Source organism: Naegleria gruberi, assembly GCF_000004985.1.
Source record: "Naegleria gruberi genomic scaffold NAEGRscaffold_16, whole genome shotgun sequence".
Lineage (NCBI taxonomy): Eukaryota > Heterolobosea > Eutetramitea > Acrasida > Naegleriidae > Naegleria > Naegleria gruberi.
The window spans coordinates 28,281-44,063 of NW_003163311.1; the positions used below are offsets into that span (position 1 = coordinate 28,281).

The window sequence follows — 15,783 nt, forward strand, 5'->3', positions numbered from 1 at the left end:
AAACCATATCCACCATTTCATTACCCAATCCTACAGTAATCTCTGTTTTTTCTTCACCTGTTTTCAAATCAAATACATAAATTTTTGAATCATAATCAACTACATAAAGTTCAGTTTTAAAACATCTGACAGCTCAAACATGATCAAATCTAATTGGAACTTGAAAAATTGGTTCACCAAAACTCTTTTCTCTCAATATTCTTTTAAAATCATATTTTACAACATGATTTCTCCTGGTGGAGAGTATCAAATTTAACTGTCCTGAATTTTCCCTTTCAAAATCAATTCCATAAACTCCTTCACCAAAATGAATTGATTCTTGAACTGGTTGATGAGTGATCAAATCATAGATTTCTAAAGAATCATGAGAACCAGTAACTAAATAATTAAATTCCCTACAAATTGCCATATTAAAAGAACCATTTGAAATTGCATCAATTCGTCTGAAATTTTGTGAAAATTCCACAAGAGGAGGTGATTTAAATTTTTCTTTCAATTTTGTAAATAAATTCGGAGAGATTGGATGAAGATCAATCAGAGTGAGAGTTGTTGTTGCTGATGGTTCTTCCATTTTTTTATAAAGTTTTTCTTCCTTTTAAACTTTAAATTATCTCAGCATTTAAGGTGTTTGTTTTTGGACTCAAAAATAAAATTAATAACAGATGGCAAAGAAACTAATATTTTAGAAAGTTCGAATTACAATATTGAACACTAAAATAGATTCAGTTCTAGAGTGATGTTGTGAATAATTGAACTTGAAATTTCAACATGGCAGTGGAAGGTCCTATTTCAAGATCCCTTAATTTCAAAATTCAGTGTGAGGCACACAGTTCAAAAGTTAAGAAATGAAATAATGTTGTTAAAATACTGCTCAGTACTGATGATCGGTGAAAATAAATTGATTAAAAAAGGAAGGGGAACTTGTCTTACCTAATAGCAAGACATTTGACATTGAAAATGGAGCAACAAAAAAATGTCTTCAGGCAAATTGGAATATACCGTTGTTATTGTTGGTGATGGTGGTGTTGGAAAGACAAGGTAAAGTGTCAACAATATTTTCTATCAACAACTGACATTTTAGTTTAACAATTTATTTAACAGAGGGAAGATTTGAAGCAGAATACAATCCAACTATTGGTATGTTTACAATCCAATAATTATTTAACATTATTATTCAATTATTATTATTCAATACATACATATAATTAGAGGATGTAAGTTGTAACAATGATCGGAAATATATAATGCTGATAATTATAGACTTATCAGAAAATAATGAATATTAACAATGAAAGATTATTACTCAACATTTTGGATACTGCAGGTCAGGTAATTACATATTCAAAATATATTATTTTAATAATATTAATGAAATATAGGAGGAATATCAATTGGTAAGTTGACTATTGAAATGTGTAATTGTTAAAATTATTAGTTACGTGATCAACATTGGAGATCAGGAGATGGATTTGTCATGTAAGTTTATTAACTCGAGTTCAACACTTTACATTTGAATTTCACAGTGTATTTGATGTGACAAATAGGAAGACTTTTGAGGATGTGACAAGTTTTGGTGAACATATTTTGAAGAGTAAGGATGGAAATGAAGTTCCAATTGTATTATGTGGAAATAAATGTGATTTACCTGCAACATCAAGACAAGTCACTGAAGTTGAAGCTAAGAAATTATGTGAAGAAAATGAATGGTACTATTTTGAAACATCTGCTAAGGTAAGTTGACCAGTAAATTCAATAATAATTTACAAAATTATTATAGAAAGGAACAAATGTTAATATTGCATTTGAAACTCTTTGTAAAGGTATTATTGAATTTAATAGCACTCCAGCTAAGGAAGAAAAACCAAAAAAGAAAGGATTATTCTCAAAGATATTCAAAAGAAAGTAATGTACATAAGAACTAACTGCTCCAACAACTAGTGTAACATATTAAATATTATTTCAATTCATAATCATATCTGCTGAACTATCCATAAATCTATTGATCAATGTGGAATATATCATTCTTTCATCACCAATTTTAGAGTCAATGATTGGATAGGAAGTCAGATTGATGGAGTGAATTAATTCATATGGATCTTTAACTTTTTCTTTGAGGATTGTTACATTCATTGTGTCAAAAAGTGGACTAAACTCTGACAATTCTAGAAATACTGTTTTAAATCCCAATTCTATGGCTGGAACTACCATCTCAACAGTCTGAGTGCAAGTCATCATTCTACTTCCATGAATAGATGAACCATCCAAGACACAACAATCATTAGCTCTCTTTTCTTCAAAACTCATATCCATATCAAGGTCATTATTGATATAATACGCCTTCTGATACCCAACAAGACATAATGAAGGAGGCTTATTTGGAGATGAGTGATATCTAATCTTGGGAAAGAAGGTTGGATCCAATACAAGTGGTATCTCTTCTTTAGTATTGAAAAGAGCCAGTTTGGAAGCAAAATTTTTGTACTTCTTCGATAGCTCGCTACTTTCGAATAGAACACCATGCTTGATACTCAAACAGAAGACTCCAGAAATTGCAACAAAATTCTCTCTTGTTTTTGGTTTGTTCTGGAATGATTGAATCCACTGATTGTAAAATCTGTCGAGTGTTCTGAGAAAGTTTCCAACATAATCATCTTCAGGAAGTTTGTAAAGTGTCCAAAAAGCCTCCTGAACTTTCTCCAAATTAAAATTAACAGGCAAGGCTTTGAAAATTATCAAATCAATTACTTTAATCAGAATTTCGGAATAGTGTTTTTTCTGTTCATCATCTCTTGTTCTAATATGCCTCAATTCTAGGCTTTTTTTATTCTCCATAATAGCCTTCAAAGACTTTCTATCGAGTTTAGGGATGATATCATTATTGATGGTGTCTAGCAGAGTTGGAATTCTAGTATCTACCACATGTTGATTCCTTTCTGATAAAGCCTCTAAATTGGGAATCAATTGAGTCATTGTATTCTCAATCTTGTTCAATAATAGATCCATAGCTGATGATGAGATGTTGTGGTGTTTTTTTTGATTGTGTTGATAAACAAAATAGTGTACAAATGGAGTTATTTACAAAAGTTAGGCTTGTGTTGAAGAAATGAATTTATATAAATTCATCATTATACGAATCTACTTCATGTTTACACACAGCACAAATCTTCTTTTGAATGAGCCAATTATCAATACATTCCTTGTGGAAAATGTGGAAACATGGAAGAGTTCTTAATTCTTCTCCTTCCTCATAGTCGCATAAGCAAATTGGACAAGTTGTATTCGTCTAATCAAAATTCAAATATATATTAACATGTAAAATTAAATAAAACACTTACGTGAGCACCTTCTTGATGTTTGTAAATATGTGTAGGTAAAGTAGCAAGATATTCTCGTGTAAGACCTTGTGAAACAGGTCTAGATCTGGATTCCATGAGTTCTTGTAAAAAGTGAACTAATGCTGCGTTTCTTCCAGTATCTGGCGTATTCTCACCCTCATTTTGTTGTTGAGATTCTTGTTGTTCTCTAATTAAGGAATGCAAATATAAAACCATTAGAGGTGATAAGTTATTGTTTGTTGGATTTCCACTTCGAATAGCTCTCATTGCTTCGGAATTATTGAGAATATCTCTGACTGACATTGGCGGGTCATCACTTTCTTGAAGTTCAACATCGTTAGATGATTCACCATGTTGTCTTCTGTAATATCTATCAATAATCTTAGTTCTAAATGTTACCCAAATACAAATACAAAATAGAGGAACAAGAATTGGTATGAAAATTCCCAAATATTCAAACCATTTCAATTCTGACATTTCCCCATAATAGCTTATCAAACCAAAGCAAACATTAAGTGGAACACTACAAACTGCTGCTGTAATAGCATCCATACGGTTTCTAAGTCTTTGCTTTTTTTGAGTTTCATTCAAGTGGTGGTCGGTTTCATCTTGAATGGTTTCACCAGCATCATCTCTTCTTTTTCTTTCAACTCCATTATAGATAGTGATAAGGAATCCTGAAAGTGTCATGAAATTGTCATCTTTGATATTATTATTTCTGTTAGGATTTGGTGCTAGCGAGAAGGACTTTACAGCAAAAATGATATCAAATAATAAAATTGCTGTGTTCAAACAAAATAGAGGAATAATTGAAAATGCATAAGGTATATACTGGACATACTTGTCTAATCTTACTCCCAATAAAATAAAGAATGCAACAATACACAATAAAAAGCCGAATAACTCTAAAAAAACTTGAGCTCTATAATTGCTTGCACCAGCCATTAAAACTAAATAAATATAACCAGCTGCAAATTGAAGAGTTGCATAAACCATTATAGGAATAAAAATTGACATATAAGTTAGTGGAGTAAATTCATCTTTCCAATCCAATTTCAAACATAATAAAATAGTACAACTCAAAAAAACGGTCAACCCAACTAATAAACTGTATCCAACGAATCTATCAATTGATTTTCTCTTTTCTCTTTGAATAGATCTAACGGAACTATATAAAAGAGGATCAGCACTTCTAAATGTGACGCTATCTCTAGCAATAGTTTCTAACTGTGACCTATATCTTTCGAATCTTCTATATTGTCTATTATAATGTCTTCTCCATTTAATAATATCCTTTACAGCCCAAAATATTATTGAAGATAATAAGAATACAACCATGAAATATGTTGGAATCATAACCATTATCCATCCAAATACCCAAACAGGAGCTTCAAACATAAAACGTGCCTCTAATTTAAACAGAATGAGTGACAATTGGAGGAACAGGAAATAAACTGTATAAACTGAGTTTACAAGTCCAGTCTTCCAAAATGGGATTTTACTATTAATTTTGATTAGAAATTAGAAAATAAAGAAACAAACCTTCCATTAGCAATATGGAATCCATTCACTTCACTAAAATTTCGATGTCTACGAGAACGGGATGGTCGTATTCGGTAAAATCGTTGACCCAAAGCTAATCTTGTAGCCAACTCATTAAGAGGTTCTTGTCCTGTTGTTGTTTGGTTATTGTTATTACTATTATCACCTTCTTGTTGATCATTACTAGCTGATGGTTGTTGTGATATTTCTCTTCCACTATTATTATTATTCTCTGAAGAATTATTATTACTACTACCCGCTGCTTGTATTTCTTCCTCTTCATCATCACTTTGCAAATCATCAACGTCATCAATTAATAAATTATGACCATTACGTGTTGTTCTCATTGATGAATCACGATGATGCCGTAAGAGATCATTCAACGAGCTCGAACCAAACAACCCACTAGTCAAGTTGGATGCAGAGGAAGACTGAGACATTTTTATTTGAATTTTAATTTGTTTGCCTTCATTCCCCTTTTAGTGCGCACTCTATTATTGTTCCAAAATGATTCAGTGCACTGTGTTGACAAAAGATACTATGGTGATGGAGCGAGATGTACATATATTGAATTCTCTGGACAGAACTCAACACACAGAAGAGAAGAAAGTTAATACACTTGATTGTTGAGTTGTTTGTAGAATAAGAGAAATAGACAAGATTTGAAAGAGATGGTTGCTACCTTCAATGTATTTCAATTGCATCTATATTGTATTGTAAAGAATGCACAAATGAGATTCTTACAATGGAAGGAGGTGTAGTGAATTGGCGTGTACTAGCTACTTTTGTAACATCCGATTTTACAAAACTCAATTTCATACAACTACAGAAACTAAATTGGATTCTCTTGGTAAACCATTTTGAAAAAACAGTGTCATCAAAGTAATAACTGAATTAGTTAAATATTGGACAGATGAATTTGATTTTCACACAAACAAAAAATGTCATACCTTCGAACCCTCTCACTCTATGAACATTGGGATGAGTTTGTTGATGAAACTGTTAAAATGATAATTGAAGAGTGGTCCTCATCACCTTCCGTACGAAAAGTAATGCTCCTCAACGATAAAAACACACAGGAAAATAATAATTCGCCTGTTCCTGTGAGTTTAATTTTGGTCAATGAAGAAAATCAAGTGGTTTCACATGCTAAATTAATTAAATCACAGGAAAATGTTTATATCATTGAAACTGTTGTCACTCGGAAAGATAAAAGAGGTCTCGGATATGGAAAGAGAATTGTAGATGAAATGTGTTTATATTTTAAAAACAATTTTATTACTGATACATCCAGTACTTTGTATCTATCAACTAAAATACCTAAATTCTATGAAAAGAGTGGATTTATAACAAGTCAACCACCAGAGGCTTGTGGAAAAGTCTGTTCAAACCTCAATTCATCTCAAATTAATTCATTGTCTGCCATGTTATCAAAGAGAAATCAAACTAATTTACCTTTAAGCTCTGAATCCAAATCTGATGAAGTGTGGATGAAATGGATTGTTCAATAAAAGATAAATGAATTGTACAACCAATCTTATCTACAATATGTGTATCATATTCTCCATCATAATAATGTTTGTGTTCATCTTTGTATTCCAAGAGGAAATAGGTAGGTATTTTTAGAACACTCAAATAATTTTAAAAATTCATCTATTAAAAAATTAAGCTCACAACAGCTGCACCAATTATTGTATAAAAATGACGATCAAGGAGACTACCGATGCTGAAATGAAGGAATCAACTTCCCCAACTACTACTACTCTTTCACCAGAAGAGGAATTGGAATTAGTTATTAAAGGAGAATTGAAGGATCAATTAAAGTTAATTGCTAAATCAGCCCAACAAGATGATCTTGATAATGATAGAAAACAAATGAGAGCTTTTAGATTGTTCTACAACAAATTAAGAAGACAAATCACAGCCAAGTTGCTCGTTAGCATTTTGAAGGTAGGTTTTGAATTGATTCCGATCTAATATTTTGTGGATTAATCTTAGGAATTGAAATGTTCTCATATTGTTTCATATATTGAAGATACTATCGGAATGCAAGACGATGAACAAAAGCCAATCCCAGAAGCTGAAATTTATTTATGGCTTATTACAATCATCTTTTTAACTGATAAGAAGGAATATCGTCGTGCTTATACTTGTGCTCTTGATTGCGTGAAATATCAACAAACATTGGAAAAGCAACAAAAGTCTCGCTCTGTCAATTTCCTCTTCTCTAAAGTGTATTTTTATTTCTCCCTTGCTCATGAAAAGTTGCCAACCATTTCCAACAATGAATTTAGAAATATTTTGTTAGGAAGATTACGTAGTTGTACATTGTCTCATGATAATTGGAGTCAATTTGTTATTTTGAACTGTTTATTGAGATCATATTTACAAGACAAGCTTGTAGAACAAGCCAACAAACTTTTGAAGAATGTACCTGTAGATCAAACAATTGGACATGTTGACAACAGTCAATTGGCTAGATATTTCTACTACAAGGGAAGAATTCAAAGTATCCAATTGGAATATTCTGAAGCTTTCAACTCTTTGCAAACTGCTCTCCGTAAGGCACCAAGTGCACAACCAATCAAGAAATCTCAAGGTACTGAATCAATTAATCCAGCTAAACGTACTTATGGTGTTGGTAGAGGCTTCCGTATCCATACTAACAAGTTGCTTATTGTTGTTAGCTTGTTGATGGGTCACATTCCAGATCGTTCACTCTTTGTTAATACTATTGAAGCAACCAACGATAGTGTCACTTTGTCACAATTGAAGCCATATTATGAACTAACACAACAAGTTAGACTTGGTAATGTTAACGGATTTGAAACAATTGTTGAAAAGTATAGAGATCAATATATTGCTGATGATAATTTGACACTTATTAATCGTATTAGACAAAACGTCATTCGTACCGGTTTGAAGTCAATCATCAAAGCTTATTCAAGAATTTCATTTGCAGATGTCAGTCAAAAATTGCATTTGAATGATGTTGATATTAATGATGTTCAAGGTATTATTGCCAAGGCCATTAAGGATGGTATTATTGATGCCAAGATTGATGAAAGCACCCAAAGTGTAGATACAGCCAAGAATCAAGATGTTTATCAAACCAGTGAACCAGCTGATGAATTTGACAAACGTATTCAATTCTGTTTGAGTTGTAGAAGTCAATGTATCAAGGCCATGAGATATCGTGAAGAAAAGAAGAAAAAGCCAACACAACAAGACTCTGAAGATTCTCTTCATTTAGATATTGATGAACTTGTGGATGAAGTCGATGATGATGATATCATGGATGATTAAATTGTTAATAATTAAATACTCCTTTTGTAAATATTTTTCGAGTCAAGTTTCAAGGCTATTTTTAATTTTTAAAATTAATAAAAAATGATAACAAACAACGAAGAGGAACAAACACCAACCACGGAAAAAAACAATGAAAATATTGAATTAGAAGATGATGAACAATTAATTACCAGAGCAACGAGACAACAAACGCAAGAATATTTCCAAAAACATAAAATCTCGCAAATCATAAAACAAAAGTTAAATGAAGCTTTCAATTTAAATCATCAGGATCCGGTCGAATATTTATTTAGTACAAAGAGGATCCAACAACAAGATTTAAAATTACAACAACAAGAAAAAGAATTAAAGGAATTGACCAAAAAACACGATGAAGAACTCACTGCTCTTCAACAAAGTAAAGAGGCCTCTAGAGAAGCATTGATTGAACAAGAAAAACAACTTGTCGATCAATTGGAACAATTAAGAAAGGAACGTAAAGATTTGGAAGATAAAATTCAACAAACAGAACAACAAAAGAAGGTTAGAGATGAAAATAGAAAATATAATATTGAGCTTTTAAAGCAACGAAATGCAGAACTGTCTCAAGAAAATCAAAAATTATCGAAAGAATTATCTGTATAATTACCTAATTTGTATATTTAAACACTTATTTATTTCTTTTTCTTTTTTTTCTTTGGTGTTTTGGTTTTCTTTTCCTCAGATGCTGAAGCCTTGCTACTTGCCTCAACAACTGCCTTGTTTGTTGTTGTTATATCGGTTTTAAAGTTTTCAATTCCTTCACTGTGATTCTCTAAACAATTTGGACAAAACCATTGTTTCTTGCCTTCTTCTGGCTTTTGTGAATCTGTTAAGCATTTATCAACATGAAATCCACAATCACAATAATCACAAAATACAAGTGTCCCTTCATTTGGTCCCTTTCTACATTTCAAACAAATTTTACAATCAGAACATAACCAATTATCCTTATGAACTTGTTCCAAATGTTCCAAATTAGGTGTATAACAAAATGTGTGGAAATATGAATTACAAGACAAACACTGAATGAATTTGGTCTCCTGCTCAAAACTATTACAAATCTTGCAAAGCTTTCTTGTTCTTGGTCTACCACGTTTCTTTGGAATCTGTGAAAGGTCAGTTTCAGAAAATATCTTAGTAGATGATTGACTTTCTGTTTCAGTCTTTGGTGTTTCAACTACAGATTCAACTGTTGGTGCATCAGATACATCAACAGGTGCCGTAACTGTGCTTTCAATACTTGGTATGGTTTCCTCAGTTTGTGGAAATTCGTCTATCAATTGTATAAGAGCATCATTCTCGTCTATCATCTCTTGTTGTGGCTTATTTGATGAAAGAGAATCGATCACATCCGAATAGGTGTTTGAAATTCCTTCCAATCTATCCCTAGAAATTACTATTGTTGAATTAAGAGTTGGTTGATTTAGACGATTAAAACCAAACTCGTTAGCATATTCTGGTCTACTTTTACAATACATTTCCAAAATACTCTTAGTGTTATGAATATATCTTTGTTCTTGTTTCGAATTTTGGAAGAATTTGGTACAGTAACAAATTACTCTAGCTGTGTATGGACAAGCTGTATGGAAGTTAGATTTGTATCCGAAACTAGTCTTAACATTAGGGAATGATGACATTAGAAAAGGAACTTCCTCCTTTTGTCTCTTCATCAATTGTATTTCTTCCAAAGATAATTGCTTAGATTTTGTTTGATCTCCATTATGAACAATCGATGACGAATTATCATTCACATTAGATAGTAAATCTCCATTTATCATCATCAAGTCATCACCATGTGCAATATTGTTATTTCCTTCCTCCAAAATAATATTTGTTGTTTGAACGGAAGAAGATGTATCAACAACAGATGCAAGAACCTCATCGGCACTCTCATCAATTCCATTCAACAATTCATCGACGTCATTTTGATGAGAACGTGGCGGAGTTTCAATTTCACTCATTTTTTTCAACTTTACTTTTAGCGGTTTCTTGAAGAAAATGATCATTGTTATGTAACGGGATATGACTCATAGTTGTTTCATCATGAGCAATGCTCTTCTTGTATCAATTCGTATTGAATAAATGGCTCGACATTTTTTACTGGCTATGATAAGCATCAGGAGTTGAATTTTTAAAAAAGGCTTTCCTTCCCGTTCTTCCGGTGTTGTTGGGAAGTAAAAAATTGGATTTTTCAAAAATTTAATATTTTAAAAATAAAAAAATGTCAAAACCAGTAAAGATTAGAGCAGGTACAACAGCATTGTTAGGAATTATCGGTGATGAGGAAACTGTTACTGGTTTCTTGTTGGCAGGTATTGGTGATAATGATCCAAAGCATGCTGAAAATTTCCTTATCGTTTCCCAAAGTATGTGTGATTTTTTTGTTATGATGATATATATTTGTTGTGTGATGATATTTGGTTGACGAATTGTGAATATTATTAATGTTATTGGCATGAAATTATAATGCGGAAATAATGGACTTTTTACTTTGGATTTTAAAAGGTACTCCACAATCACAAATTGAAGAAGCTTTCAAAAAATTCACTTCCAGAGAAGATATTGCTATTTTACTTATCAACCAACATGTTAGTATTTAATATTTCAATTAATTTCTTACGAGTATAATGTATTAATTAGGTCGCTGAACAAATCAGATATTTGTTGGACAGCTATTCTCAAATCACTCCAGCTATTTTAGAAGTCCCATCTAAGGAAGCTCCTTATGATCCATCCAAAGATTACATCCTCTCCCGTGTTAAAATGTTCTTCTCCGATTAATAAATCCTTTCTCTTGATCTTTTCTTGTATTCAAAGTTTAGTTTATTTTGACATTTGATGTGGTAAATCTTGCATAAATTGGAGCAAATATCTCTAAATGTTTTCTTAATGAGTTTTTGATATTGGCCATATAATCTTCTTGTTGTGGAGGTGGTTGAGTTGGATTAGTTGGATCTGTTGTTGGGGGTGTAGTGTTGGCATTAGAAGTCTTTGTGCTTACAATGAAACGGAAAATATCTAATAGCATGTCAACTGCTTCTCTCGGTGAAACATAAGGAATAATTTCGTTAATAAGGTCCATTGGTTCCACAATCAATTCAGCTCTATAAATGATGTTAATGATTTGTATCGTTTTCATTATCAAATGTTTGTCACTTTCACTAGATCCAAAACCCTTATTATTTGATAATACTCGTAAATTCCATTCACCAATTACATTAGCAAACAAACTTATTATAGTTAGTTCCATATTTTCAAGTTCTATAAACTTCTTAGGATATGATAATGAAATAAAATCAATCAAACTGTACAAAATAGGGAATTTGTGGAACATCTTGTCTATAACTATTTCTCTTTCGGTCATTGGTTTCTTAGGTAAAGTTGTTATCAGTTGGGAAGGAGATTGAGCAGGATATTGCAACTTGAGTCTTTTCATTAACTGCTTGCCAAGTTGTAAGGTTGTCAAAAGGTTCTTTTCTGGATTTTGGGAGAATAAGCATTTGGAGAATAGGCTGAGAATATGTGACTTGTTAAGTTTGACAATTTCTTCATTATACCTGTCATGGTGAGAAGTGTCTTTCTTGAGATGGAAAGATCTATTTCTTATTTTAAGCTGTACATTATTTGGATTTACAAAGACGACACCTCTTGTTCTGATACCTGATTTATCATCAAGGATGTATTTCTTCTTATTGGTAGTGCTGGTATCGTTGGAGTTAATTTGTTTAACTAAGGATGGATGTTCCGATTTAGATGTTGATTCAGTGGTTTCAGTGTTCAACTCTAAACCTTCCTCTACATCTTTGAAGAGTATTTTTGTAATAAAATTCTTATCCTCAGATCTGATATCATCATTACTTAATATCTTAGAGTTTGTTGATGTTTCGTCAGGGAAAAAGTAGTTGACAAGTGATAACGCATCCTTGTGATAGAGCAAAGGATAGTTAATTTGTTCATGCACTTGTGTTGAAGTGAATACATTGGTTGCATGGAGTCTGGATTCCATGTGATTAGAAAATATTAAATCAAGGGTAAAATCAAAAACAGAAGAGGCAACTTTTTCAAATCTAGTGCACAAAGTTGAAACTATTTCTTTTGTTATACTCCTACATGATTCAATTATTTCCATTCTTCCATCGAAAACAATATACAACAAGTAATAGTAGTATAAAGTACTTGCAATATCACTATCAGGGTCAATAATGTTGTTAGGAATAATTTCATGAGATGCTTTCATTCTATTTCTCAATTGGTGTCTTCTCTGATGTTTAGTGGAGAAGGTAGGTTTAAGTAAAAAGAAATAGTAAGCAATCAGAGCTTGGGATAATTGATTGGCTATCATTTCTGGTATTGTTATGGAGGCTGTCTCTTCAGTGCTACGAATAATAGTTACTGTTTTTAAAATAGAAATAAAGGATTCGAGTATTAGAATAGGTAGGTCTTTGGCAGTAGGTGATGATCTAAAAAGGTATGGATACAACAATTGCCATTTTGTTATAAAATAATAACAAATTACGGACTTGTACTGAACTTCCTCATCTTCCATGTCTTTCATGATGTTTATCCAAAGACAAATATTTCTTATAACCATACAACAATTATCTTGTTCATTTGAATTGGTAATCTTCCATAACACTTTTTCAATAAATGGTTCATTGAAAGTGGAATAGTTCTTAGCAACCACATCATAAAGTTTCAAAAAAACTATTGTAACCTTTCCATCTTTTGATGAAATATCTTTAGAGAATGAGAATGACTTTAGAATATGTAAAAGGATGTTCGACGAAATTGCTTCTCCACCTGCTATACATAAAAGTTCAAGTAAGAAGAACCATATTGATTCGCTGATGGCATCCGATTGGATAGTAAATAACAGAATATCTTCGAAATGTTTCTGTAAGCTATTTAAGAATGTCAGAGAGTTCAATCTTGGAACTAGAGATGGTGAAACCTGTTGAATAGTATCTGCTGAATAATTGAATTCGTGGAGCTTAGAGGAGTAGAAAATAAAATCTTCTTGGAGTATCGAAACAACATAATTCAAAACCACAAAGAATTTGTCCCTAATGTAATGATCAACTTCCTCATCCTCAATAATGCTTTTGAAAAGCATTAGAAAATCAAAAGAGTGATCTCTTAGTTGATGCATATTTTCTCCAATAATTTCCAATAAAATTCCAAGACCATGTCTATCTGGTATTTTGAAAGGAAGAACGGAAAGCAATGAAATAAAACCTTTCTTGTTAGATTGCACCATTTCTAAAAAGTCTGGCAAAATTATTTTGATCACACCTTCACATTCACTCAATAGATAGAAAATTAGGGCAAATAGGATTTGCTTCTTTTCGTGGCTAATATTATGAATATCAAACATTATTTCCTTTACCATAGGCAGTAATAAACTCTTAAGTATTTCTGGAAATTTGTTACTCATATTAGCAAGAGTTTTCAGCTCCCTTTTAAGTATCAGCTTTTCCTTCATTGAGTCAAATATTGGAATATTAAATAAATTTTCTCTAGATTGGCCAAGATTTAGCAATGAATTAATTATTTCAAGAATAACTTTTGAAATAATAAATGGAAGGGATATAAAAGGATTTTCTAAAGAAAAATTTACAAAGAGAAAATCGCTTTCAGTAGAGTACAAAAAGTCCAAAAGAACTCTATGCTTTGAATAGATTTCTCTAAGTGAAGGACATAAATCATAATTTACAACTTGTCTCAACTCGTTAGGTATTATAATTTTGTTAAACTCTGATATTGTAGTTGACTTGTCGATTGGCTTAAAAATAAATTTCATTATGTCTAAATAGAGTTGGCACAGGTTATGAATTTCCAACTTATCTAAAATAGCTCCAGTTGTAATATTTTTGGATTCAAAGACCTCATTTGATGTTTTTCTCTTTTTTTGAGGAGGATTCAATTCGTCTGTAGTTAAATTCTCAACTTGATTCATGTCTTCTGGAGGAGGAGTATAAATGGAAAGGGTTCTATTGATTTCTGATATTATTTGTTGAGTTAAAAACTCTAAAACTTCTTTTTGGAAATTTTGATTTTTAGTGTTCTTAATTCTCAACTTTAAATCGCTTGTAATTGCTTTTTTAACAACATAATAATTTAGTTTCCAATGTTCATCCAATTGCTCGGATTGTTTGATTAAGTTTTCCATTCTTTGATTACGTGTTCTGTTGTATGATTGTTCCTTGAAGATGGATTCTTTACATTTTTCGTATTGTTCATAGTACAGACTCATCTGATTACAAAGTGTTTTAAAACTATTCATAAATTCATCATCACTGGTTTGATTTGTAAATACATCCCGAAGAGTCTGGGAGAGAATAGTAGGATCCACAATCGCAACAATTTGTTTAAAATACGTATAAGTATGATAATCTTGTTGCTTTGTTTTTGGGATCACAAAGATGGATTGAAGTTTTGCCTGATGATCCATCATCACTCTGTTGCAATCAAATAATTTATTTTTTTTTCTATTTATTTTTCAAATTATCATCGGCTTGAAGTCCTTCACAGCAGTGAAGAAGGAAGAATAATTATTATTTCGACTCCAAACTACTATTGGATTGTGATTGTTTAGAGAGTGGTGTTCTGATTTTTACAGTACACCTTTTTTTCCATTTTGTTGGTGTGTCATCATCGCTTTTTCTCTTGTTCTTGTTTGGGGAATGGTCAACAAACGATGGTGAATACTTTTCTTCCTTTGGCTCTTCTTTTGGTGGTGGTGTGAGAATAATAATATTGGTATCGTCTGGCGATAGAATAATTGTGTGAATAGAACTGTCTTTTGTTTCCTCCTTTTTAATTGGACTAATAGCTTCCAGACCTCCATCAAAACTGTCTGTGAATGAAGAATCCACAAGGTTAATGGTGGTAGAATCACTCTTTCTCTTTGGAATGGAGAAGAATGCAAGATTGGGAGTTACGGTTTTTGTCTTTAGCTGCTCTCGTTCTTTTTCTTCCTTAATTATAGAATTAATTATTTTTTCCTCGGGTAATGGATTCGTCCTATCAATATTAGAATTATATCGTAGAATGAATTCCTTAATTCTCCAAATCATTTGTTCTCTGGTGCCATGGAGAGGTAATGAATATTTCTTCAAATATTCTTTGAGTTGATTGTTTTTCAATAATGAAAAACAAAGTGGTGGAAGTTTGCTTTTTTGAATTTGCTCGTGAGTATGTTTGTTGTTTTTAAGTTGTTCAGACCAGTCGAACGATTCTTGACTTTCACTGATTATTGATTTTTGATCTTCTCTCGTTTGGCTTATTTCCTGACTATGATTTCCAAATTTTTCCATAAGATCTTTCCTCGCTCTAATATACATATCCATCATATCCGAAACAAAAGGTATTTTAATGATATCACTCTTTGAATATTCCTCTTTACAGACAGGACATTTGTTTCTAAATGAAAATTCTCTAGAAATACACAAATCACAAAAGAAGTGATTGCATGTTTTTACACATTTTGGATTATCCATAAATTCTTTACAAATAGGACATTGCAAACTCCTCTCGAATTGTGACATTGAAGGAATACTTGACTCCCACCAATCTG

The 15,783-nt window shown here is 31.8% G+C and overlaps 9 protein-coding genes across 9 annotated transcripts; 4 read left to right on the plus strand and 5 right to left on the minus strand.

The window, feature by feature from the left end:
* Positions 1–133: 133 nt before the first annotated feature.
* Positions 134–571, minus strand: NAEGRDRAFT_65864 (uncharacterized protein; the record flags this gene model as incomplete). The annotated part of the gene is made up of 1 exon (XM_002678775.1): positions 134–571. One exon carries the CDS (start codon positions 569–571, stop codon positions 134–136), a length of 438 nt encoding a protein of 145 aa, XP_002678821.1.
* A 402-nt stretch (positions 572–973) lies between these two features.
* NAEGRDRAFT_65865 (ras family small GTPase) lies at positions 974–1,906 on the plus strand (the record flags this gene model as incomplete). The annotated part of the gene is made up of 7 exons (XM_002678657.1): positions 974–1,038; positions 1,082–1,137; positions 1,210–1,214; positions 1,380–1,394; positions 1,436–1,476; positions 1,545–1,731; positions 1,778–1,906. The coding sequence occupies 7 exons, from the start codon at positions 974–976 to the stop codon at positions 1,904–1,906; spliced, it is 498 nt and encodes a 165-aa protein (XP_002678703.1).
* A 53-nt stretch (positions 1,907–1,959) lies between these two features.
* On the minus strand, positions 1,960–5,317 carry NAEGRDRAFT_57629 (uncharacterized protein; the record flags this gene model as incomplete). The annotated part of the gene is made up of 3 exons (XM_002678776.1): positions 1,960–2,943; positions 3,336–4,053; positions 4,878–5,317. 3 exons carry the CDS (start codon positions 5,315–5,317, stop codon positions 1,960–1,962), a joined length of 2,142 nt encoding a protein of 713 aa, XP_002678822.1.
* Positions 5,318–5,818: 501 nt separating this feature from the next.
* Positions 5,819–6,388, plus strand: NAEGRDRAFT_65868 (uncharacterized protein; the record flags this gene model as incomplete). Its single annotated transcript, XM_002678658.1, has 1 exon — positions 5,819–6,388. One exon carries the CDS (start codon positions 5,819–5,821, stop codon positions 6,386–6,388), a length of 570 nt encoding a protein of 189 aa, XP_002678704.1.
* Positions 6,389–6,546: 158 nt separating this feature from the next.
* Positions 6,547–8,810, plus strand: NAEGRDRAFT_79218 (26S proteasome regulatory subunit S3; the record flags this gene model as incomplete). The annotated part of the gene is made up of 3 exons (XM_002678659.1): positions 6,547–6,827; positions 6,876–8,153; positions 8,289–8,810. The coding sequence occupies exons 1-3, from the start codon at positions 6,579–6,581 to the stop codon at positions 8,808–8,810; spliced, it is 2,049 nt and encodes a 682-aa protein (XP_002678705.1). The 5' UTR covers positions 6,547–6,578.
* Positions 8,811–8,839: 29 nt separating this feature from the next.
* Positions 8,840–10,213, minus strand: NAEGRDRAFT_47970 (uncharacterized protein; the record flags this gene model as incomplete). Its single annotated transcript, XM_002678777.1, has 1 exon — positions 8,840–10,213. The coding sequence occupies one exon, from the start codon at positions 10,211–10,213 to the stop codon at positions 8,840–8,842; it is 1,374 nt and encodes a 457-aa protein (XP_002678823.1).
* Positions 10,214–10,428: 215 nt separating this feature from the next.
* Positions 10,429–10,988, plus strand: NAEGRDRAFT_32528 (uncharacterized protein; the record flags this gene model as incomplete). Its single annotated transcript, XM_002678660.1, has 3 exons — positions 10,429–10,573; positions 10,713–10,795; positions 10,848–10,988. The coding sequence occupies 3 exons, from the start codon at positions 10,429–10,431 to the stop codon at positions 10,986–10,988; spliced, it is 369 nt and encodes a 122-aa protein (XP_002678706.1).
* A 37-nt stretch (positions 10,989–11,025) lies between these two features.
* NAEGRDRAFT_65871 (uncharacterized protein) lies at positions 11,026–14,460 on the minus strand (the record flags this gene model as incomplete). The annotated part of the gene is made up of 1 exon (XM_002678778.1): positions 11,026–14,460. The coding sequence occupies one exon, from the start codon at positions 14,458–14,460 to the stop codon at positions 11,026–11,028; it is 3,435 nt and encodes a 1,144-aa protein (XP_002678824.1).
* A 301-nt stretch (positions 14,461–14,761) lies between these two features.
* Positions 14,762–15,754, minus strand: NAEGRDRAFT_65872 (uncharacterized protein; the record flags this gene model as incomplete). The annotated part of the gene is made up of 1 exon (XM_002678779.1): positions 14,762–15,754. One exon carries the CDS (start codon positions 15,752–15,754, stop codon positions 14,762–14,764), a length of 993 nt encoding a protein of 330 aa, XP_002678825.1.
* Positions 15,755–15,783: the final 29 nt, after the last annotated feature.